At 40.5% G+C, this 26,148-nt stretch overlaps 1 protein-coding gene across 4 annotated transcripts in view; it reads right to left on the bottom strand.

Annotated features, from left to right (window-relative positions):
- LOC140466882 (tyrosine-protein phosphatase non-receptor type 12-like) overlaps nt 1–25,154 on the bottom strand; it is a 129,908-nt gene extending 104,754 nt beyond the window's left edge. For all 4 annotated transcript variants that reach the window (XM_072562653.1, XM_072562652.1, XM_072562654.1 and 1 more), the window contains exon 1: nt 24,860–25,154. In XM_072562653.1, coding sequence (XP_072418754.1) covers nt 24,860–24,958 — 99 coding nt within the window. In that variant the 5' untranslated portion in view covers nt 24,959–25,154. The remainder of the gene's footprint in view (nt 1–24,859) is intronic.
- Nucleotides 25,155–26,148: the final 994 nt, after the last annotated feature.

Genomic DNA, 26,148 nt, shown 5'->3' on the forward strand with positions numbered 1-26,148 from the left:
TGTCATTATAGTATATAGCAACATTTGGGAACAGCAAGCGTGACAACTCAAAGACCAGTTTATGCAATTACAGTTGGTTGGCTTAGTGATGAAGAACTCAGAAATCTGCTCTGGGCTTTCTAAAGCAACCAAATTTAAAGTTCAGGTAAATTGGAGAACTTCGTGAACTTTACAAACCGTTTCTTTTTCTGACAACTCCAGGAATAACAGGGCTTGATGTCAAGCTCACTAATCTAAAGAGTCATAACACAAGCCTATTTAGATGACCTTCACCCTTAGATGTTTATTTAGGCTCACCTAACAAACATCTATGTTATTTGCCTTGAACGCTCCCTGTAGTAATAATTTCCATATTCTCAATCAAGTGAACATTTTTCTTTAAAATTCCTTATTTATCTTGAATAGCTTACATTGATTGTCTCTAGTATTGCTCTTCTCTTCCACTATTTTGTTTTTGTAATTTTCAATACATCTAAGAGATCATCCCTGCACCATCCTTTTCAGAGGATTGGGAAACCTAGCTTGTTAATCTTTTCAACAAGAATAAATCACAGCATGGCTAATAGCCTTGTAAATCTTTTCTTGCACTCTTCAGTGCCTATAAAGCTCTACATAACAGAGTCATAGAGCTAAACCGAACAGAAACAGACCCTTCAGTCCAACTCGTCCATGCAGACCTGATATCCCAACATAGTCTAGTCCTACGTGACAGCATCTGACCCATATCCCTCCAAACCCTTCCTATTCATACACCCATCCAGATTCCTTTCTAATGTTGCAATTGTACTAGCCTCCACCACTTCCTCTGGCAGCTCATTCCATACATGGACCAACCTCTGTGTGAAAATGTTGCCCCTTAGGCCTCTTTTATATCTTTCCCCTCTCGCCTTAAACCTATGCCCTCTAGCTCTGGACACACCGATCCCAGGGAAAGACATGGTCTATTTACCCCATCCATGCCACTCATGAGTTCATAAACTTCCAAGATCACCCTCAGCCTCCAACGTTCCAAGGAAAGCAGCCAGAGCCTATTCAACCTCTCCCTATAGCTCAAATCCTCCAACATGCTTGTAAATCCCTTTTGAACCCTTTCAAGTTTCACAACATACTTCTAAAAGGAAGGAGACCAGAACTGCAGGCAATATACAAACAGTGGCCTAACCAATATCCTGTACAGCCGCAACATGACCGCCCAACCCCTATACTCAATACTCTGACCAATAAAGGAAAGCATACGAAATGCCTTCTTCGCTAGCCTATCTACCTACAACTCCACTTTCAAGGAGCGATGAACCTGCACTCCAAGGTCTCTTTGTTCAGCAACACTCCCTAGAACCTTACCATTAAGTGTATAAGTCCTGCTCAGGTTTGCTTTACCAAAATGCAGCACCTCGCATTTATCCAAACTAAATTCCATCTGCCACTTCTCAGCCCATTGGCCCATCTGATCAAGATCCGTTGTAATCTGAGGTGACCTTCTTCGCTGTCCACTACACCTCCAATTTTGGTGTCATCTGCAAACTTACTAACAATATCTCCCATGTTCACACCCAAATCATTTAGAAACATGACGAAAAGTAGTGGATCCTGGTGGCACTCCACTGGTCACAGGCATCCAGTCTGAAAAACAACCCTCCACCACCACCCTCTGTCTTCTACCTTTGAGCCAGTTCTGCATCTAAATGGCTAGTTCTCCCTGTATTCCATGAGATCTAACCTTGCTAACCAGTCTCCCATGGGGAACCCTGTCGAACACCTTACTGAAGTCCATATAGATCACGTCTAACGCTGTTTTTTTTGAAGAAGTAACAATCACGTTTGTAAGACATGATTTCCCACGCACAAAGCGATGTTGACTATCCCTAATCAGTCCTTGCCTTTCCAAATAAATGTACATCCTGTCCTCCAGGATTCCCTCCAACAACTTGCCCACCAGCGACGTCAGGCTCACTGGTCTATAGTTCCCTGGCTTGTCCTTACCACTTTTCTTAAATAGTGGCACCATGTTTGCCAGCCTCCAGTCTTCCGGCACCTCACCTGTGACTATCGATGATACAAATACCTCAACAAGGGGCCCAGCAATCACCTCCCTAGTTACCCACAGAGTTCAAGGATACACCTGATCAAGTCCTGAGGATTTATCCACCTTTATGTGTTTCAAGACATCCAGCACTTCCTCCTCTATAATATGGACATTTTGCAAGATGTCACTGTCCATTTCCCTACATTCTATATCTTCTACCTCCTACTCCACAGTAAACACTGATGCAAAATACTCGTTTAGTATCTCCCCTATCTCCTACAGCTCCACACAAAGGCTGCCTTGCTGATCTTTGAGGGGCCCTATTCTCTCCCTGGTTATCCTTTTGTCCTTAATATGATAGTTAAAATTCACAGAACACCAGGTATGAACTAGAAAAATGGCAACACTTCTCTACTTTCCAATTTTGTCCTACTAGAAATAAACCCAGACACTTCGGTCATTTTTATATGGTCTTGCTAACCTATCTCAATACTTTACAAAAACACATGCAAACACCACAGAAAGTGATGATGAAATCTGTCATGATCCCAGCTGATTGTACTTCTGGACAAGTTAGATTGCACAACAAAACCTGACTTGATAAATCATGTGCTTGATTTTGTTTAGCAAACTAACATGTGAGAGGAGTCATTGAGACATATTCATATGAGGCTACAGAATACCTTTAAACACAACAGTAGTTTTAACAAGAGTTAAAAAATAAAAGTGATGCTATCTAAATACAAAAGACGTGCACAGATTATGTGTAAAAAACAGGATAGTTATGGTGGTAGATTTTAACTTCCTATATATAGACCAGGACTGTCAGTGCCAAGACTTGGAGGGACAGGGATTTAGTCAGATGCATCCAGAAGGGTTTCTTGAAAAACTTTGTAAGCATTCTAACTCGGGAAGGAGCCATATTAGACTCAGTTTTGGGAAATGAGCCTGGCCAGGTGGTCAAAGTTTCAGGAAGACAGTGAGCATCATTTTGTAAGTTATTTATGGATAAGGATAAGAGTAATCCTCAAGTGAAAGCTAACTACCACAATATTATGCAGGAACTGGGAAAAGTAGATTGGGATTGGCTGTTTGAGGGTAAATCCATATCTGGTATGTGGGAATCTTTTAATGGCCATTTTCATAGGAACCAGCAGCATAGTCGGAAAGTAAAAGGAAGCATATGTAAAGCTAAGGAAACTGACGACAGACAGAGCTCACAGGAACATTACAAAAGGAGGGAAGTTAAAGGAATTAAGAGAGCTAAAATGGGCCATTAAATGCCCTTAGAAAACAGGATTAAGGAGAATCCTGAGGCTTTTTATAAATATATAATTAAGAGGGTAGCTAAAGAAAGGGTAGGTCTACTCAAAGACAAAGGAGAAACTTTATGCATGGAATTGGAGTATATGGGTGATGTCCTTATGAATACTTTGCATCAGTAGGAGAAGGAGATGGCATTGATGAGGGTTATGTTGTTAAACTACAGCACTTTAATATTAAAAAGGTGGTGGTATTAGGTGATTTGTAAAGCAATAAAGGTAGACAAGTCCCCAGGACTTGATGGGATTGATCCCAGAATGCTGAGGGAGGAAGTTGCTGGGACCTTGTAAGAAATCCGTCTCCCCTTGTTAATCACAGGAGATCCTAGAGGACTGGAAGATAGCCAACTTTGTTCCTGTAAAACTGACAACAGGGATAATCTGAGAAAGTACAAATCAATGACCCTTTCATCAATGGTCAAGAAATTATTGGAAAAAATTCTCAAGGACAGGATTCAATCACATTTGGAAACATATGGCCCTATTAGCAAAAGGCAGTATGGTTGTGTGTGGGGGAGGTCCTCTCTCTCAAAGTTGATTGAATGTTTTGAGAGAGTGACAAAGGTGATTGATAAAGGGCAGAGTGGTAAATGTAGTCTAAATGGACTTGAGCAAGGCCTTTGATAAGGTTCTTCATGGTAGGCTGATACAGAAGGTGAAGTTATGTGGGATCTGCAGTCAGCAGGTAAGGTGGCTGAAGAACTGACTTCATCATAGAAGACAAGAGTAGCGGTGGAAGGATACTTTTCTGACTGCAGATCTGTGAACATGGTGTTCCATAGGGATCAGAGCTGGGACCCCCTGTTGTTTTCAATTTATACATAAATAATTTTAAAGAGAATGTAGGTGGCCTGCTTAGCAAGTTTGTAGATAACACAAGATTAGGGGAGCTACAGATTGTGAGGAGGATTGCCAGAGGAAACAGTAGCACCTAGATAGGCTGGAAATTTAGACAGATGAAATGGCTGATGGAATTTAATCCAGACAAATGCGAGGTCATGCATTCTGGAAAGTCTGATGCAAGGGAGAAGTTCATAGTGAATGGCAGAACCTTGAGAAGCATTAACATACAGTGGGATTTGAACTTATGGGTCCACAGTTCCCTGAAAATGGTGACACAACTGGATAATGTGGTCAAGATGACATATGGAATGCTTATCATCAGTCAAGAAATAGTGTGTCAAAACTGGCAAGTCATGCTGCAGCTGTAAACAAGATTAGTTCAGAATATTGCGCACAGTTCTCATCGCCACTCAACCAGAAAAAAGTGAAGGCTTTGAAGAGGATACAGAAAAGGTATACCAAGATTGAATACTGGATTAGTGGTGCTGGAAGAGCACAGCAGTTCAGGCAGCATCCAACGAGCAGCGAAATCGACGTTTCGGGCAAAAGCCCTTCATCAGGAATGTGCCTGCTTTGGAGGTTATTAGCAATCAGACAAACTGTTGGCTTTCACTTCAATGTCAGAAGCAGAGGGATGACCTGATTAATGTTTACAAATTTATGACAGGCATGGATGAAATGCATAATCTGAGTCTTTTTCCTTCAGTAGAAATGCCAATTACTTGGGGACATAGGCTTAAATTGCAGGGGGAGGGAAGAGAAGGAGGAGATGTAAGATGCAAGTAGTTTTTACAAAGAGTGTTAAGTGCTTGGAATGTGCTGCCACAGGATAGTAGAAGCAGATACAATAGCAATGTTTAAGCAGCATCTTGGCAGACACATGAATATGCAGGGAACAGATTGCAAAAGGCAAAAGATATCACATTGGCCCGCCAACCCTGCACCTAAGGGCCTGTTCCTGTGTGTTCTTTGTAAGACAGCTAGCAAGATCCAAAACATACAGCAAAACAAAGTTTCAGCCAGTTTCCTGACACCGGTAGAGACGCTCAAGTCCAAAGAAATACAAGAAGAGCAACTTCAATACTTGAAGGCTCTTTTTAACTGCCACTAGACAATTATTAGTGTTAAACCTAAAAAAAAACAATAAAATTTATTTCTTAGGAAATGGGAGTATGAATGCCAACTAACAAAAGAAAAACAAGTATTTCAAAACATGAACTGCTGGCCTTTTACACAAGACTGCAAAACTGTGTAATTTCACCATTCTAAGGAACCCTCAACAATAAATTCCAAGAGATCAAGCAAGACATGCTACAGAACTAGGTTAATTACTATTGCTCAGCTTAAATTTCATCCTTATTTCCACCAAATTGAAAGGTCAGCAATGTCTGACAATATAGAATGATACAACAACAAAAATTAAAACTTAAAAGAATTAATAGAATATCTTATGTTCAAAATTGCACTCTAATCTATTTAATCGATGCATTAACCTGCAAGATTTTAGTTATCTTTTTGAGTCATGACATTTCATTTCCTGCAACCCACCATTAATTTTGTGTCAAAAAGCAATGGGAGCTATATCAAGGATAACGTACTTACTTCTAAAATATGCTTTTCAAACTTGCTTAAAGATATGGGAGGTTACAAACAAGTAAAATATTTTCAAAGGAGGTTTAAGCCAACACTAAAACACAATTTATCAATCTTCACTTCCAATAATAACATGACTAAGCAGACATTGAAACTACAAGTGTAAGGACATTGGAATTTATAAAGCCATTGGGCTGGATTATGCAAATGAAAAATGGTGTCATCAATTGTGTTTGCTGTTATTATACAGTAAATCACACAGTAGCTTCTTACATCTGTTCTTAAGGGTCGATAAGGTGTGGAGCTGGGAAAAAAAGCACAGGTAGTCAGGCAGCATCTGAGGAGCAAGAGAATCGCTATTTCAGGCTTAACTGTTCATCAAGCGAAGGGGAAGGAGGCTGAGAAATAAATAGGGAAGGGAGTGGGGCTGGGGGTAAGGTTGTTGGAAGGCGATAGGTAGGAAAAGGTAGGAGGTGACTGTGATAGATCAGTGTGAAAGGTGGAATGGATAAGTTGGAAGGAAGCTGAACAGGGAGGTCAGGTCAAGAGTGCTGAGCCAAGTCAGAGGGTTGGATCTGAAACATTCCACAAGTTGCATTCGGTCTCGCCAACATAAAAGGAGACCACATCAAGAGCAACAAATGCAGTAAATGAGGCTCGACGATATGCAAGTAAGTCTCTGCTGGATTTGAAATGATCCTTTGGGGTCTTGGATGGAGGTGGGGGGGGTGGGGGAAAAGGGGAGGGATGTGTTCGTGGGTTTTGAACCTCTTAAGGCAGCAGGGGAGATGCCAGGTATGGAGAGGGGATTGGTGGGGAGTGTGGACCTAACGAGGGAGTCGTGGAGGGAATGGTCCCACAGAATGAACATGGGGAGGGGAGTGAAATATATTTTTGGTGGTGGGGTCTGACTGTGAGGACTGAGGGATTCTATCCTGGAGTGGAATCTCTCATCCTGGGAGCAGATAGGGCAGAGGAACTGGGACTAAGGGATCATTTTTTTTGTCGGGGTGGAGGGAGAGGGAGTAGGTATAGCCATCCATTTCAACTCCCTCTTCCACTCCCCCCCATGATTTGTCCATTCTGGGCCTCCTCCACCGCCTAAACAAGGTAACTCGCAAACTGGAGGAGGAACACAACTTCTGCCTCAGGAGCCAACAATCACACTCCCTCAACATTGAATTTACCAGTTTCCAAATGTCCCCATCTCCCACCCAATCCCAGATCCAATTTAGCTCCACTTTTGACATGACCTACCTGTCCATCTTCCTTTTTACCTACCAGCTCCACCCTTCCCACCAATCAAATCACAAACACTTCTGATCTATCCCCAACCCAGCTCCCTTTCCCCAGGCCAACTCCCCCAAATTGTTTTTCCTCATCCTCCTCCCCCTCTCCAGTCCAGATAAAGGGTTAATCCCAAAACGTCAACTCTCTTGTTCCTTAGATGCTGCCTGACCTACTGTGCTTTTTCACTTCAAATTGACTCTGATTCCTCCAGCATCCTACATCCTCAAAATCTCCACTTCTGTTCATAAGCATATAAATACAGACACAGCAACCTCTGAACTGTGGCACTCGGCTTTGCCAACAGGTAAACGTAACAGAACCTTGCTAGCAGACAAAGTTATCTCCCACTTGTCAGCTCAAACCTACATATTGCCCAGGTCTTGCTGCATTTGATGTGGATTGCTTCAGTATGCGAGGAGTTGCAAATTGTGCAGTGTTCTCCACCATCAGTGAACATTCTCACTTCTTCCCACCTTGTGACGGAAGGTAGGTCAATGCTGAAGCAGCTGAGGATGTTTGGACAAAGGATACTATCCTCAAGAATGATTGCAGAGATGTCCTGGAGCTAAGATGATGGACTGCCAACAACTACAATCATCTCTCTTCGTGCTAGTTTGGACTCCAGTTTTGCTCTAATCCTCAATGCCACACTTCAAATTCATCTCTTCTGTCTATGTTTCAAAGAAAGCCGTAATTAGGCAAGTGTTGCTGTGGAGCCCAAACTGATCATCAGCAAGCAGCCTGCTTAGCAAGTTCTCTTGACAGCAATGTTGATCACATCTCCCATCACTTTACTGATGATCATGAGCAGACAAATGAGGTGGTAATCCAGTTGGATTTGTCCACCATTTTGAGAATAGGACATATGTGGGCAATTTTCCACTGATGAAGGGCTTTTGCCTAAAACGTTGATTTTACTGCTCCTCAGATGCTGCCTGAACTGCTGTGCTTTTCCAGCACCGCTAATCGGGAATCTGGTTTCCAGCATCTGCAGTCATTGTTTTTACCTAATTTTCCACATTGCCAAGTAGATGCCAATGTTGGAGCTGGACTCAAACAACACAACTAGGGACACAGCAAGTCTTCAAGCACCAACTCTCATTTTTATTGTTGGAATGCTGTCAGACCCCTAGATATCGCTCAGGCTGAATCCAAATGGTTGCAGATTGGCATTTGCGATGCTAGGAATCTCTGCAGAAGGCCAAAATGGATCATCCAGTCAACACAAGATTATTACAAATACTTAAGCCTTCTTTTTTTTAGTTTGTTAATGAAATATAGGTATCACTGGCAAGGTCAGCAATTTTAATTTAGAAAATTCAACTTCTGTTCTTAAACTATGGAGACTTCAGGAGCTTGGACTTTCATCTAAAATAGCACAGAACAAAGAAAATAATGCCTTGACTGGAGTACAGTTTCTGGTGAATGATATAAATGGTACTGCAGCACTTTTAGGTCAGTATTTCAGTACTGCTGCTACAAGGAATGAAACCAGCTATTCACAAAGGATGTACCCAAAAATAGCTCGTCGTTAACTTCCTATGATTCTGCAAGACATTAATAGGAGGATGGGCAAGCAAAGCTCAAATATCCTTAACACCCTGACTCATGCAGTAGTTAAACACTCCTATCCTCTTTAAGTTTTACTATTCAGAAACAATAATGTTAAGATTAATGTGGAAAAACTAACTTGGAAAAAATTCATGAACTGTAATTAGCAATTCAGAATAAATTCAGAGGTTGCAAACTGGTTTAGAGATGGACCCATTACAACATTTAATATATGCACCTAAAGGTTACAAAACCATTAAAAACCATGGAAGCTTGGTAAATCTATGGAATTCCCTGCACAGTGAAGGAGTTGATGCTACTTCAGTAAATGTTTTAAAGCTAAGGTAGATATCTTTTGAGCAATAAAAATAATTCAGAGATACGGTGAGGGGGCGGATAAAGTGGAGCTCAGTCCCTGAAAAGTTCAGCCATGATCTTAATGAATGGCAAAGCAGGCTCAAAGGACCAAATGAGCTACTCCTGCTCCTTGTTCTTCTGTCATACAGGTGACCTCGTGAATAGTAATTTATTATCTTCAGTATCAATTCATTAAAATCACAAGAAATTTTGTGTAATGACCACACAGAAAATAAAAAGACTTCAAAACAGTTTTGACTGTAGGTTGAGTACAAAATGAACAGTATGAGATGCAGTTATGGTAGTTCCATATTTGGGAAGAGATTTTTATGAATTCTTTCATGGGATATAGGTGTCACTGGCTAGGCCAGCATTTATTGCCGATCTATAATTGGCTGCCAGAAGATGGCGGCAAGTCACTTTCTTGAACCAATACAAACCAAGACAAAGAGGGTGACACTTCGGACAATTACCCTGGGCTTCTAACGGCATTGCCATAGTGTTATCACCTCCACAAATGACCCAGCATGTAAACTGCTACAAAGAACAAAGACAAAATTTACGAGACTTTTAACTGGTCAACATGAAGATATGAGGATATCAATTTTGTCAGCTGTACATATGGGGCAAGGGTACATATTAATTTTCATTGGCAATAAACAAAAAAGACAAACTGTCCCCAGCTAAGTTTGGTTATACAAGATAGAGTTATATTAATCAAATGTAAAAGGCTACCAAGGATTAAACTTCAGCATTTGATCTAGTTTATAAAACTAAGAAGTTAACAAATTTCTGAGAGAAAAGGGTATTTCGAGATAGGGGTAATTTGCAACTGAATTTTGGTTAACTATTATTTTAGATCTTGGTCAATTCGTTAGGGTAGTCAGGGAGAAGGAAGTTTTCCAGGATACTTCCAAATAAATCACTGTTTATTTTACCTTTAGGAGGAGTTACTATAAGATATGGTAGCTGTTGGTTGTACAATTGACTGAATGGACTTTAGTTGTTCTGTTCATTTATTCTACTTCACATCCATCATTTTGGGACCAACGCAAAGCAATACCCAAATAAGTCTCCTTTTAATACTGAATTATATTTTTCATTCATTAAATTCATTCACTCAAATATGGTTCAAGCAAATACAATGGTAGAAGTGCAATGGATTGTTTAATAAATCACAAGGTAGGAGATAACTTGAGTCACTTTTTAGCAGGCTGCCAACAAACAAAGAAAAAAAGTTAATGCAGAACGGAGTGATTGCCACTAAGTCATATGATTTTCACAATGCAGAGAAAGTCATCTGCCCATGAGAAACTATTTAATCTGCAGTCTCCCTCACACTGCATCCAAAGGTGCATTAATTACACGTTCCCCCTCTTACTATGTTATTAATTGAATTTAATACTTTGATTTTTTTTTAAAAACAGCAAGGAAATCCTTCTCATTACCAATATTTGTATTTGTGTATTTACATTGTAGAAACTGAAATATATTTTCAACATGGGAGTCAAACTTGGAAGCAAAACAAATAAGATGCCTTGAACAAAAAGCTTTCCAAAGATATTTTCACAGCATTAAGAATGGGTGCCAAGCCAACTCAGATAATACTACATCGCAACTAAAAGCTTGTTTTAAAAAAAATTAAACTAGGCTCTCCAAAAGAGGGAAGGGGAAAAGAAAAAAAAACTAAAGAGATAGAATTCCAAAGTGATGGCCATGAGTATCAATGTTAGGACAAAAAAGTAAATGGTGAATACACATTGTTAGAGTTAGTGAAAGAGTTTGGCAGAGAGGTATAATGTGCTATGAATTTGTAAATAGAGTGCCATGGTCTATGACAAATTTGATGAAGAGTTAGCAATTCTGCAAGATGGGCAAATGTGACTTGGTGCAGGATCCCATACATAAAGAGGAGCTGAGTGACAGGGCAGCTGGCAAAAGGAGCATTAGAACATTCAAATTAATGTAGGGAACCAGAACTGTGACAATAAGTCTGGTTCAGATGGAAAACTTTATTGGTGAATGGAGACAGTGAAATCCACGTCAGATTACTGAGTTTGTGGTGGAAAGCAAAGATGACAGATTTGCCCTCTTCAATGTTAAGGCAATGTGCTCACTCTAGATTAACAAGGACATTTTAAACATCTAAACTGAAATCAATGCCTCTGTCCTCTAGGCATCCCCAAGAGACAGCTGTGGGGGCACAATGAGTCCCATCACCATTGTTCCAAATTCAGGATGTACAACTAGAAACTCATGCAAGGAGATACGCTTGCAAACAGAAACTTCTCATTTGTGAATCTATTACACGCCAGTTCTCTTGTGCACTTGTTATGTTTGAAGGAACATAAGTAGCTTCCTGAAGCCAATTGGTAGCAACAGTTGAAGTGTCAAGTCTGCTAGACTGGGCCTGTCAGACAGGTGCAACAAAAGAAGAGGCTCTCAGTCAGGAAGTATTTTGGAGTGGGAACAGAGAATCTTCCTTGTACAGATGCCCTGAACAAAGTAGTCCAGTATGAGAGAGACATGCCAAAACTGTATCAAATGTCTGTTAGGCCACAATTCTGAAAACCACCTTACAAGGCAAATGTGACAGCATTGGAGAGGGTGCAAAGGAGATTTACGAAGTTGCTGTTTGAGCTGGACAGTTTTTGCTATTAAGACAGATTGGATAGACCAGGCTTACTTTCTTTAGGACAAACAAAACTAATGGGAGAAGTGATTGAAATGTACAAAGCGGAGGGACGCAGATCAAGTAGACAGGAAGAAACTTTTTCTCTGCATGTAAGGTCAATGACCAGGGGGCATAAATTTAAGATAAGGGGCAGGAGGTTGAGAAGAAATGTTAGGAAAAGATTTTTCACCCAGAGAGTGATGGAACTCTGGAACTCACTGCAAGGGTGATGGAAACATTTAAGTAGTTTTTAGCTGTACACTTGAAATGCCACTCTTACAAGGCTATGCTGTTGGCCCCTATGAAACTATGACAGCATCACAGTGGGTTTGGCTGGGGACACACATGGACAGAGAACAAGCTTCAAAATTGCTTCTTCACAGAATTTCACGTTTATAGTTGTGCCAAACCTTATCTTTCTGAAACTTGCTCACACCCTAAGAGAGTAAAAAACGGAAGTGTGACTCCATACAAAACAAAATTGGAAAATCCTATTCCGGTCTATTTAATTTGCAGTGATTTTCCAGAAGTACCTTTGCAAAACAAGTTACTGCATATCTATTTAGTTCCACGCTCATTAGGCACCACCTTCCATAACTGACAAATGTTACAATTAAGCTGAGATGGTATGCAGTCTATGTACAAGGCAATTTATAAGTCAAACCAGCTTGAAGAGGTTGGTTTTCTTGAGCCTGAGTTTACTTTGAAGAAAGACTGTCAAGCAGAACATCAGTTTTGCAGCAACTTTATGCACCAAGTAACAGATATTTCAGCCCAGGAAAGTCCCAGGTTCAATCCAAAGCTTAAGGGGTCTTGATGCCTACTCTTGAATCACGAAGCCTGGGCTCAAGTCCCATCTGCTCCAGAGGTGTGGAATAAAATCTCTGAACAGGTTGATTAGAAAAATAGGTTAATTTTTTAAAAATGCTAAGCTCATTAGAAAACACTTCAATCCAGAAATTTCAATGAGCTCATTTTAGCAAGATTTGTTCAATTAATGTGTTACAGCCCATGTGGAGAACAATGCTTTTTATAAGGAAATTTGAACTTCCACATAACACCAGAAATGATCAAATGTCAAAATCTCATTAAGGCATTCAATGAAACAGTCTAAACACATTATTGATCAGCACGATCTTGACAGACCAACCATATCTCAAATTTAACAGAATACTCCAGTCGTTCTCAGCAAAAGCAAAAAAACTATTATTATATACTGCATCATCTTTGAACATGCAATTCTCACAGAATCTATCCAAATTGATTCTTTTCCTCCAAAGCCTGACTTCAAATCCTTTCCTTTCCCAACACGGAAACTTAACACAAGAAATGATTTTGAAAGTGCAAAATTTCCCGAAGCCTTCTTTCTCTAGCTAAAGCTTTGTAGACCTTCCAGCTTTAAGCTCTTAAATTTTGTCTTTCCAATTTAAGAAGTTTCCACCCCCACTGCAGTACAACATACAGTGCAGGCTCTGAGCTGGCACTTTTTAAGCAACCTATCAGGATCAAGGGTGAGTTCCTTCTACCTGTTTCAAACCAGTTCCAAGTTGGTTGTTAGATCCAATGGGTGATCAGCAAACTCTGCCACATGCAGGCAGATCACACTTGGAGGATTGGTTTAATGGATTGTTTATGGGTTTGTGCACACTCTTACATGCCTCAGTTTTGCCTCTGCACATTTCAAAAAGTCTCATGTGTCTGGTGTCTTCCCAAATAAGCCAGCATCTTCCACAAGACAGCAGATAAACGACTTCAAGGGTACTTCAATGACATCCCACTTCACTATCCTCAACGTCTTTTGCTGGGGCAAAGTTTAAGCACAGAACAACTGCATCTGGAGCCTCATATCAGGTATATGAATGACACATCCTATCAAACAGATATGGTTTGAGTAATTAGTGCCTCAACATTCAGCAAGTTGGCTTGTGAAAGCCCACTGCTATTGAACTACCTTTCCTGCCACCAGTTCTGGAGGATCTTGACACAGCATTGCTTATTATACATCTCCACTGTTTTGAGGTAGCTGTTGTAGGCTATCCTGAAGCATAAAGAAGCACCAAAGGTCACTGCAACTCAGGAAATGATTATTTTAGTCTCACAACCGAGGTCCTGCTACTCAAATTCTCTGTTCTTCAGTTGGCTGAAGGCTGAGGTAGCACTTACAAACAAACAATGAAAACATTTTGTCATTCATATCCTGTTCATCAAGAGGAGGACTCCAACGATACAGAAGGTGTACATTTGACCATGGATCTTAATTGGTCCAATTTTGTGCCATGGGAACTGATTGGAAAAGGTGGTGAGTTTTCTGGTGTTTAATGAAAAGCCCATTTTTTCACATGTTTTGAAGTCAACAGTGGCCTGCACCTCAGTTTCTGAGTTTCTATATGCACAAGCATTTTCAGCACAACAAAGCTCTGATTGAGGTTGGAAGGGGCTTTGGCATGAAGGTAGCATACATTGAACGGTTTCCAACCTGTTCTGTGATTATCTCACATATCTGCATAATTTTCTGGAGGCAAAGGACAGTGAGGAAAACAGAGAACCACAGTTTTCACTGACAGCATAAACATCTTGCCCTTCTTTCCATTAAGCAATCACACCTTTCTTTAATTTCTAACAATCAAACCGACGCAGGCTTTCTGCCAGGCAGAAGTCAGAAAAGTCTCACGAGCTTCCTTTATTCTACCATAAATGGAAGGCAATCCCAAAACAACATTAATCTCAATTATAACAAATATGCCACAACTCATGGTTTGAAAGGATGGGAAAAACATAAACCATAAATCCCATTTCAGATGAAAAATCTAGAACCTAATCAGAAGTGCAGTTCTGTATACATATAGAAAAGGCCAAGCCTGTAGCTGTGACCAAGTGATTATTTGGCTTGACATGAGATCCTTTAAGTTCCCTGTTTAGGTTGAATCCTGCATCTCCTTACATTCTATCTACACTGTTGCTCAGGTGGTAGCACATTTGCCTCCATGTCAGAAAATTGGTCCAGTATTCTAATCCCAATGTAGTACTTCAGTGTTAAGGGTCGTTTGAGGGCTAGCTCGAGTCAGAGAGATGTACAACACAGAAACAGACCTTTCAATTCAACATGGATTAGACGAAGGGAAGATTTGGGAGGTTCTGAGTTTAGTGGTAGTGCCTCCACCTGTGGGCCAAAACATCCTGACTTAAGTCCAACTTGCCTCAGTTGTGCATCATAACATGTCTGAATAATTCTGTTGTTAGGTTATGATCGGCCCGGTGATCAAATAGCTTCGTGACATTGTCAAGTGTGAAACATAAATGACCATTTCACCAAGATACCAAAGGGCACTAACACTTAAAACATTAATACTTAAAACTTAAAACAGAGACAATTCCTTGAGTGTGGCAAAAAAATTAGCAAAGACCAAAAAGAGCACATGACAGAAAAGGCATTACATGTATTATGCTACAGTCGGATGTAAATTCATCTCTGCAATTCTCCACAAGGTCAAATGCTAACCTCAACTATCATGTTCGAGAAAAGGTGGCAAAATTGATGCCTGGTCATTTTGACTCACCAAAAGACAGCTGAATGAAAAAAAATGTACAATAGGCTGGTTGACGAGGAAAATAACAGGTTACTTGTGATCTCTGAACATCATTCTAACAGTTTGGGAGAAGATTCATGGTCGAGATGAATCATAGTACAACATAAAAAAAAAATCAATACAAGGTATGTATTTTATCATGCATTTACATGTCTTGTATATTACAAGATATCAATTGTTATTTTCCTTTACTAACTATTAATCTGGTCAGTTAGGGGATCAAGCTCTGCTCTCGACTTCTGCTGTTGAGTCATCCATTATTATAGCTTTTTTATTTTTCTCATTTTTGGTCAGAAATGAACCTTTGGACTGCTTTTTGAAGAACAGGAAAGCACAAAGAAACTAGTTATTCATGGGACCTGGCCTGGGAAGTTAATTGAAACTTGATAATTAGTAACGGAATGCTGTTATTTCAGCTCCAAACAATACAATATGCTTCAAGTATGGCAAATAATTTGTAGTGAAAGGGGCCATCACAGAGGGGCAGAGCTGACCCATCTAACAAAAAGAGAAACCAAAGTTTGAACTGTGTTTCTTCGGACAAAAAGGCAGTGTTTGCAAAAACTGCTGCAAGGAGTTTTGGTTGCTGTCTAGCTTTCCTCCGATTACCAACTTATTGAAAGTTCAGAGAATAGAATTCTAGTAATAAGAAATGGGAATATTGATTCGAGCCTTCTGGAAGCTATGTGCATTGACTGGTGTCTTCAGAAATCAAGTAAAATATAATCCCTTGCGCCTGTGATACGACGCATTATCAAGAAAGCTCAAGTGAGCTGGCCAGTTCCATCTCTTAACTTCATCTATGAAAGAGTAGGGCCTACATTCAAAGATCGGGTTTAAATCAGGAACCAGTGGGGCAATTTTGAGGGCCACTGAACATTTTAATTTTACCATGTTGCAAATACAAGGATCAGAAGGCTAATTTGATTTTTGGTTTGCTGTCCCCTTCTAACACAGCACATAACCAAGACCAACATTTCCATGTAGTCAAAGGTGCAATCTTCAGAATGAGATGTTAAACAAAGATTCAACAGCCCATTTGTGTGGATGTTAAAACAAAAATAATGAAACTACACAATGAGGAGCTGCAGATTTCAATAATCTTCCCTTAAGTTATATTTTTAAAAAGCAGATAGTCTTCGTGTCACAAAGAACCATTCATTTGCTTGTCAAATAAACCGTGGCTTGTAGATCAATTACAGTCAATTACACATTTATACTTTGGATGCCTCAAGAATATGATAAAGTCTATTTGTTAAAAAAAACATATTTTCCACCAAACACAATCAAGGTGGCTATAAACAGTTCCAGGCAGTCAACAGTCAAGGGATTAGTTTAGCCAGTTTGCCTGCTCATCTTAGGAAGTTATTGTCAGGTCTGGGTGTCTTGGACAGGGAGAACGTGGTATCCACTGGCATGCTTGAAGCCTGTGGCTTGTGGGAACCACAGAGACTGGAGCACATTGTCAATTGCCATAATAACATTTTAATTTGATTTTGTTCATTTCAATCGCAATATGGATTTTTGTTTCAGTGCCCCTTTAACGGGCTGTCAGCATTTAAATTTATTTCAATTTGGTTTGATTTGATTAACTGTCAAAAAGAGCTTCAAACAACAGAAAATCTATGTCCACATTCAAGCAGAAGAAAGCATCCTTCTGATCCGGCAAAGAAACACATACTGACACCTTTGGAAGCACACATTGCTTCCTGTCTACAAGATAGATGGTCCAACAAAATAAAAACTGGAGAAAACAAGCAGAATTCCAGAAATATAGGCAAAATCCAAAAAGCATATGATAGCAAAGAGCAAAAGAGACAAAATACTAAAAACCAAACTACAGACAAAGAATGGGTAGCACAGTGGCTCAAGGACCCGGGTTCGATTCGCACCTGCGGCAACTAGCTATATGGAGTTTGCACGTTCTCCTCGTGTCTGCGTGGGTTTCCTCCGGGTGCTCCAGTTTCCTCCCACAATCCAAAGATGTGCAGGTCAGCTGATTTGGCATGCTAAACTGCACGGTGTTAGGTACATTAGTCAGGGAGAAATGAGTCTGGGTGGCTTACTCTTCCGAGGATCGGTGTGGACTTCTTGGGCAGAAGAGCCTGTTTCCATACTGTAGGGAATCTAATCTAATCTAAAAAATTGTTGAGTGAGGGAAGGAATTTTTAAATTTATCGGAACACTAGAAGGAGGTTGAATAGATGGTGATGGGGGCCGGTAAAATTACGGCATTTAAAAGGCATTTGGATGGTTATATGATTAGGAAGGGTTTACAGGGATAGGGGCCAAGTGCTGGCAAATGGGACAAAATTAGGTTGGGATAGCTGGTTGGCATGGACAAGTTGGACAGAAGAGTCTGTTTCCTTGCTGTACATCTCTATGACTCTATGACTAGAGAGCTAACAATGCATAAGTGCATTACAATTCTCACCAGGGTATGCATTACATAGTAAAGGCATAACAATCTCAGGTGCAAGACTACAAAATCAGAGAACCTTCACCCAAAAACAATTATATACCCCCCCGCCCCCCCCCAATAAATAAGCTGCCTGATATAATTCAAAAATTCTTATGGTTTTCACAAACCATTAGTTTGTAAATCTTCATTTAGGAGACCTCAATATATTACATCATTGATCTCCCCTTGTGCATACTTATTCTGAAAGGGTTACTTTAAATTTCTGTCTTGTACTTTTATCTCGCTTTCTCTGATTGAATCAGGCCACTCAAGCAGCCAGAGAAAATATAAAAGAAATGCACAGTTCCTATTGCATGGGAAATTAACAGATCTTCTACTCACCAAAATTTTGTATCCAAAATGTCAGTGTTGAAAGTATTTCTAATTTCATGTACAGGTCAGTCTGCTATAACACAAGTTGTATTCGTCTGCAACCTCATGCTATAGCAAATTGTACGATGGAAAACTGCTATAGAAAATCATGCTATAAAGGTCACTAACAGAAAATCACTATACCCATTTAATAGAAAGTTTGCATTATACAAACAACGCCCTCTCTTCATCAATCGCATTATACCCAATTCGCACTACAAAACACACATTACAGCAGAATGACCTGCATATTTTCTATCTCTGATGTTGGGTCAGTATAATCTGCCACACAAAGTCTCTGTCCAGCAGTAGGACAGAGAATTCAATGTAAAAGTGCTACCACTTCCCTCCATATTCTGCAACTAGTTACTTTGATATGAGAATTCTGCATAAAGGAGTTTTAGATAAATTTACTACCCCCCCCCCCCCACCTTCCCCAAGATGTAACTTAAAGCTTGAGGAGAAACCCCAAGACATAGATTCACATAAAAAAGGTTGAAAAATAGGCTAAGAGGCTTGCAGAAGGTACAGAAATTTGCAGAGAAAAGAATCAGTAGAAGCACAAAGGACAGACAAGTATGTTATATAATTGAATTGACTGAAATTTTAAAAATGACTATATTACTGTGCCATTTGTGCATATAAATGTGAAAGGCAACCTGGAATTTGACTAAAAATTAAAATAAATTGTATTTAAATAAGTAAATGTGTTAAGCACTTCCTTCTAAGTTGTTCGGCACACAAAAAAATACTTAGCATTATCCCATATTGTATTTTATATCTTAAAGATTCACAACATCCTGCATCAAAGCCATAAACAGTAATGATACAGTGTACAGTTTTTACACAATAAAAACCATCAGTAATTAACTATACACTCTGTATACTCTAGACAAATTTAGGGCTTTAATTAGTTTAGAAATTTTTACCTTTTTTTAAAAATTGAGATTAAAATAATTTCTGCCACCATGCCATTTTAATATGATTCCACATTGTTTCACTGAATCTAAATGACAACATGACATTGTGAGAAATAAAAAAAATTAAGGATTACCATCTCATTAACAAATGGCAATGCAATAGGTTTTCTAAGATAATGCAAGGCATAGCTGCAAGGCATTTATTTCTACGTCAGTATGATGAAAATCTAATCTTCGACATCCAATTGGAAATGGAGTGGAGAATCTCTTGGGATATATATACTTTCCATAATCACCACCATAGAAAAACATCAGTTTGATTTCTCAATATTAATTCGGAGCAAATCTCAATTTTATTTATTGGTATTAAGAGGAGACAAAGCCGGTTTTAGGATTTTTTTTCTTATTCAAGTCTGAAAACCGTAAACATAATTATTCAAGCAGTCCAAGTATTTTGTTAAATTTAAAATCTTATTCTATGATATTATCCAGTTCATTTCACTATTTTCTCTTCCATGTCTTCCAACTTTAAAAATCACGACACCAGGTTATAGTCCAACAGGGTTTATTTGGAAGTACTGTACTAGCTTTCAGAGCACTGCTCCTTCATCAGGTAACTAGTCCACTTGATTGTTTATGGCAATATCCCAACATCTGGCTGGATCCTATTCTCCAATCCAAATTATCCTAGAATGCTAAGTTGACTTTAATACATGTTCTCCACCGTGAAGTGTTACTCTTAAGTCCCTGTCCCAGCCTTCTCTAATTCCAAGAACAAAGGCAAGGAACGCATGGGCATCTGCCACACAGGTTTAAACCTTACATTATGGTGCTCTCCACATTCCACCTTTTTACTTACCCAGCTAACACCTTCTCCCACTATTGAGTATTAAACTCTTCTTTAGCTCTCCGCCATTTATCTTTATAACTTCACTGTGTTCAGCTAGCTCATCAGACACACCTCCCGCTCATAGGAAAGGCTGACCATTCATGTTCATTAACTGTTTTTACTCCACAGGTACTCCTCCACTCCCCTTCAAAAACAATCATAATATTTCTTAATAAAACAAGTCCTCAATCCAACCATCCTTGAAAACTATCACCACATTTCCACCTTTCTTCTCCTGGCAAAGTCTTGAAACATGCTTTCACCTCCAAGCTCCACTGCCATCATTTCGGGGATTCAATGTTTGAATCCGTCCAATCAAATTTACATCTCATCATAGTACTACAAAAGGCTCCTAATGTTACAACTAACAGCCAACATGACTGTAGTAATGAAGCATCCTCTTGAACCAAATCAATGAGTGTTTCACCTTCAACACCACCCTACACCATTATCCAGCTGATGGGTTCACTTACATCCATTCGTAACTATTCAGGTATAGCCGAAGCATTACCAGCAATGGCTTTCTTTTCTTTCCTGCACCATTATTGATGGGGGTTCAAAGAATTGACCCTTCACCCTTCCTAACTCTCATCCACATCCTGCCCCTTGGCAACATAATCCAAAACTACAGTATAACAATAGTCAAAGTACAAATTAAGAACCACTTGGATAAATATCAACTAAAATAGAAAACTCAAAGCTTATGGGATGAAAGAAACCTACGTAGAAAATTTATAAAGGGATTGAAAACAGCTGTGGATTTCAGTTTTTCAAGACTTGGGAGAGACAGTGTTGTTCCTCAGGTTTCAGTACCAAGACCATTGCTTTTTAAAATATACATTAACAGCTTAGACTTGGACAAAGCATAATTTTAAAATGTGTAAACATCATGAATTACAAAATAGTAAATAGGGAGGGAGCTAATAATAAACAAATATTATTCGTCAAGAATTAGTCAGACTTTGAGAACGGGCTGACGGGTTGCCAGCTGAAATTTGATGCATGCATGTGAGGTACTATATTTTGTTACAAACAAGGAAAAACAACACAAACTTAGGAGGTGCAAGAACTTGATGTGCTCATGCACAAACCTTCAAAGACGGCAGGACAGATTATCAAAGCAGTCAATAAAGCATATGGAATCCTGGATATATAAATATCAAAAATCAACAAGAACTCTAAACTAACATGAAAATACTGCCAGCTGGAAGTAATGTGCACTAATTCTGGGCACCACACTTCAGGAGGGTCCTGAAGGCTTTGTAGAGGATCCAGTAAAGATTTATTAGAATGACTCAGAATAAGGGACGATGGTTAAGATGAATAGACTAACGAAGTTGATGCTGAAGGATAAGGAAAGATTTGACAGAGACATTCATAATCATGAAGGGCTTATTTGGAACAAAATAAAAAGAAACAGTTTCCAATGACATACACATCAACATAGCAAGATATAAATTTAACAAGACTGTCAGAAGAAAAAGACTGAGAAATAATATTTTTATGCATCAAGAGCTTAATATTTAGTTGGTACGACCAAGGGTCACTGGACTCAGAATATTAACTCTGCTTTTCTCTTCACAGGTGCTGCCTGACATGGCGAGTTTATCCAGCATTATTTTTCTCTTAGGATTTAGGATGTACTGATTAATGAGATGATGGAAATACTTTGACTAATCATTTCCAAAAGGAAATCAGATGTAACTTGGGGGGTAAAAAAAATTCAGTCCATGATGCAAATGCTATTCGCTAACCGCTAATTCCAACCATCTCCCTTCCAACCTTAAAATAAAGACGGTTCACAACCTTGTCATATTTGACCAACTTTCAAACATGTATTCATAAATTCCAACTCTGCAAATTTCTACCTTTAGTGATGCCCGATTCCATACTCTGCAGCTCACCCCCTGTTCTGATACGAATGTCCTTGCTTGGTTTACTTTTGATTATTCCAATGCTTATCTGGCTTGTCTTCCATCTTAAATTTAAGCTCATGCAAAACTTTACTGTCTGCAACTTAACTTGCACAGATTCCACTCAAATATCACCTCCTTTCATGCTCTCCTTTATTGGTTCCTGGTTCAAACTAGCTCAATTTTAAAACATTCACTCTCATTTTCAAAGCCTTCCATAGCCTCATTCTGTCCTGTCTAGAATTTGGAGTCATAAAGATGTCCTACTAGTCTCTGCCAACCAGATATCCCAAGTAAATCTAGTCCCATTTGCCAACATTTGGTCAATGGCCCTCAAAAATCTTGCTATTCATATACTCATCCAGATGCCTTTTAAATGTTGTAATTGTACCAGCCTCCACCACTTCTCCCGGTTGCTCATTCCATACTTGCCCCAGCCCTAAAACATTCCTAAATGTCACTGTTCCTCCATTCTGACCTCATGTATATCCCTCATTTTAACTGCACCATCTGCAAACTCTAAAATCTACATTGTTGACCAAGTATTTAGTTATCTGTCCTAAATAATCTTTTCTGTGAAATTTCTTCTGCAAAATACCAAGAGGCACGTTACTGTGATTAAAGTATTATATTAAGATGTGTAAGAGTGGAGATGAATAATAGATGCAGATGTCAATGGACTGAACACCCACCTTCTATTTTGTTGGCTATGTAGAACAGTCGATCTTCCGTAATTACACCTGCACCACTCCCCACCTCTTTCTTCGCTACATTGGTGACTGCATTGGTGCCACCTCGTGCTCCTGCGAGGAGGCTGAGCAATTCATCAACTTCACCAACACATTCCATCCTGACTTTTACCTGGACCATCTCTGACACCTCCCTCCCCTTCCTAGACCTCTCCATCTCCATGAATGATGACCGACTTAACACTGACATTTTTTACAAACCCACCGACTCCCACAGCTACCTGGATTACACCTCTTCCCACCCTACCTCTTGCAAAAATGCCATCCCGTATTCCCAATTCCTCCGCCTCCACCATATCTGCTCCCAGGAGGACCAGTCCCACCATAGAACACACCAGATGGCCTTCTTCTTTAGAGACCGCAACCTCCCTTCCCACGTGGTTAAAGATGCCCTCCAACGCATCTCGTCCACATCCTGCACCTCCGCCCTCAGACCCCACCCCTCCAACCGTAACAAGGACAGAACGCCCCTGGTGCTCACCTTCCACCCTACCAACCTTTGCATAAACCAAATCATCCGCCGACATTTCCGCCACCACCAGGGAAATATTTCCCTCCCGGCCCCTTTCTGTCTTCCGCAAAGACCATTCCCTCCGTGACTACCTGGTCAGGTCCACGCCCCTCTACAACCCACCCTTCCCATCCTGGCACCTTCCCCTGCCATGGCAGGAATTGCAAAACCTGCGCCCACACCTCCTCCCTCACATCCAAAGTTTTACCTGCACATCTACCAATATCATTTATTGTATCCGTTGTTCCCGATGCGGTCTTCTCTACATTGGGGAGACTGGACGCCTCCTAGCAGAGCGCTTTAGGGAACATCTCCGGGACACCTGCACCAATCAACCACACCTCCCTTGGCCCAACATTTCAACTCCCCCTCCCACTCTGCCGAGGACATGGAGGTCCTGGGCCTCCTTCACTGCCGCTCTCTCACCACCAGACGCCTGGAGGAAGGACACCTAATCTTCCACCTTGGAACACTTCAACCCCAGGGCATCAATGTGGACTTCAACAGTTTCCTCATTTCCCCTTCTCCCCACCTCACTCTAGTTCCAAACTTCCAGCTCAGCACCGTCTCCATGACTTGTCCTACTTGTCTTTTCCATCTATCCACTCCACCCTCCTCCCTGACCTATCTCCTTCATCCCCTCCCCCACTCACCTATTGTACTCCATGCTACTTTATCCCCATCCCCACCCTCCTCTGGCTTATCTCTCCACCCTTCAGGCTCTCTGCCTTTATTCCTGATGAAGGGCTTTTGCCTGAAACGTCGATTTTACTGCTCCTCGGATGCTGCCTGAACTGCTGTGCTCTTCCAGCACCACTAAACCAGAATCTGGTTTCCAGCATCTGCAGTCATTGTTTTTACCTAGCCATTTTCTATTGTTCTTTGATGGCAATCTTTAATCAAAGTTTAACTCCCAACGTTGAGAGTCTGACTAGACAAGGCATGAGCCTCTTTCCAATACTTCCACCTATATGGTAATAATTCAGCCTAGTCATTGAATACCAGAAGTCTCATTCTTCAAGAAAAGATTATTATAGTCCTGTTCAATATTGCCATCATGCAATCGCTAATGTCCAAAAACTCTTCAATGCAGTAAATATAGCTAAATCGTACTCTTGTACGCCTCCTAGACACTTGTGAATTAGGACGTTGATTTTCTTTTCTGGTACCCAAGCTACTCCTGTGGCTGTTGGCATAGCTCAAAATCGGGACCAGCGTTCCGAATATTTTACTAAAAACAAAAAAAAATGAAAACAGCCCAACCAACAACCAAGATCCAGTCATTACATACTTACTTGAAGCGAACACAACGCCCCGTGCCTTGCGCAACATCCGCAAACTCCCCACATTTGAGTCACAGCTGATAAATTCATTACATTTTTTTGTTGTACAAGCCTGGAGTTTCACTCAAGACGGAGCCTGTAACAGACAGGGCTTTGCAATCGTCCAAACTACAGCTTAAAACGGTACCTCCGACTACACAGCAGAGTTCGGAACACCAAACAAATGCAGCTTTCTGGTTATTATTGTCTGAAAGTCAACGCGAAACCATGAGGGAGCGGCTTAGGCCGCACAGCCTGGAACTGGCAGTGATGGTCCTCACTCCTCCCCGGTGGGTGTTGGTTGAGAGCTGGGACAAGGGCAAAGGGGTTGTTGCTAAGGCGCCGCCGCCGACCCCACACCGCCAAACTCACCCCCCGCCCCAAAAAAAATAAAAAAAAAATAATCGACTCTGCCAGTTTGCCGAAGTTAATTTATCGGAAAGAAAAACATACTCGTGAGTGAGAAAAACAATTAAACTCACCATGAAGTCGCTGGCAAAGTTATCCTCCCCATTCTGGTCGCGGACTTTCATCTCCAGCACCCGATCAATGAATTTCCTCAGAATTTCGTTTTGCTCCATCTTCTCGGCACATGGGAAAACTCAAAACCGACAGATAGGATCGCACTCTTACCACCTTCGCATCTTCGGTTTTTAATTAATGTTTTTCATTTCCTCGATCGAGACACCGCTGCCGTGTTTATAATTTTTTTTTAAACAAACCCTCGATTCTCAGCTCCCTTCAGCGTCCGGCGCCACTTTCCTCTTTTTTTCTCTCTCTTTCGTCCTCTTCCCCTTCCCCGCCCCCACGCGCCTCACCCCGCCCCTCCTCCTGTCCGTCATTGGTCCAACACCACCATTGCGTCATGTCCCAGCATAGCCAGCTGATTCGGCTGCTCGACTGCCACTCATCATTACACCTGCTCACTTTTTCCAACTTGACACTGCACAGGACTCTGCAATTCTCCTGTTTCAACAGGGGTTGGGTGGTGACGTTGGATCTTTGATTGGTGAGTCTGGGTTCTTTCACGAAAGAATATTAATTTTGTTCACAAGCAGACGTTTTAGCAAACAGTTCAAAGCCACTCCAAAGTGGATTCTGCCAATACTTTGCCAAGAGATACAGTTAGGGTGCAGGAGGTTACAGATGAGTTGTTCAGCTGGGCTCATCAATGGCATATGGAATTTAATCTAAGTGTGAGGTGATGCACTTGGTAACAGAACATATAAATGGTAGAAGTCTGAAGTACTAAAGATCAGAGTAATGAAGTGCATGTCCATTGGCACCTTAAGGTAGAGGACCGGTAGATAAAGTGGTTAAGGCATAAAAGATACTTGCCTTTCCTACCTGAAGCATATAGTTTAAGACCAAGGAGGTGATGATGGAGTTGTATAAAATGTTTGTCAGACAACAGCTAGAGTATTGTGTAATTCTGGATTCCACATTATAGGAGTGATGTGATTACACTGCAGAGGAGGTTTACCAGAATGTTGCCTGAACAGGAGAGTTTTCATTGTGACGAGAGATGTATAGCTTGACGTTGTTTTCCTTGAGGCAGGACGGGGGGAGTGAAACAAAGTGATTGGGATGTATGAAATTATGAGGGGTTTAGGTAAGTTCCTTCTTGTTTTCCCTGTCTCCTTGGTGGAGTGATCAGTTAGCAGGGAGCCTGGATTTAAGATAAGGGGCAGAAGATTTAGAGGAGATGTGACAAAAAATAATTTAATCAGAGACTGGTGGAATCTGAAACTCACTGCCTGTAAGGGCAGTA

Source organism: Chiloscyllium punctatum, chromosome 44 (assembly GCF_047496795.1).
Source record: "Chiloscyllium punctatum isolate Juve2018m chromosome 44, sChiPun1.3, whole genome shotgun sequence".
In the NCBI taxonomy this organism is placed as follows: Eukaryota; Metazoa; Chordata; class Chondrichthyes; order Orectolobiformes; family Hemiscylliidae; genus Chiloscyllium; species Chiloscyllium punctatum.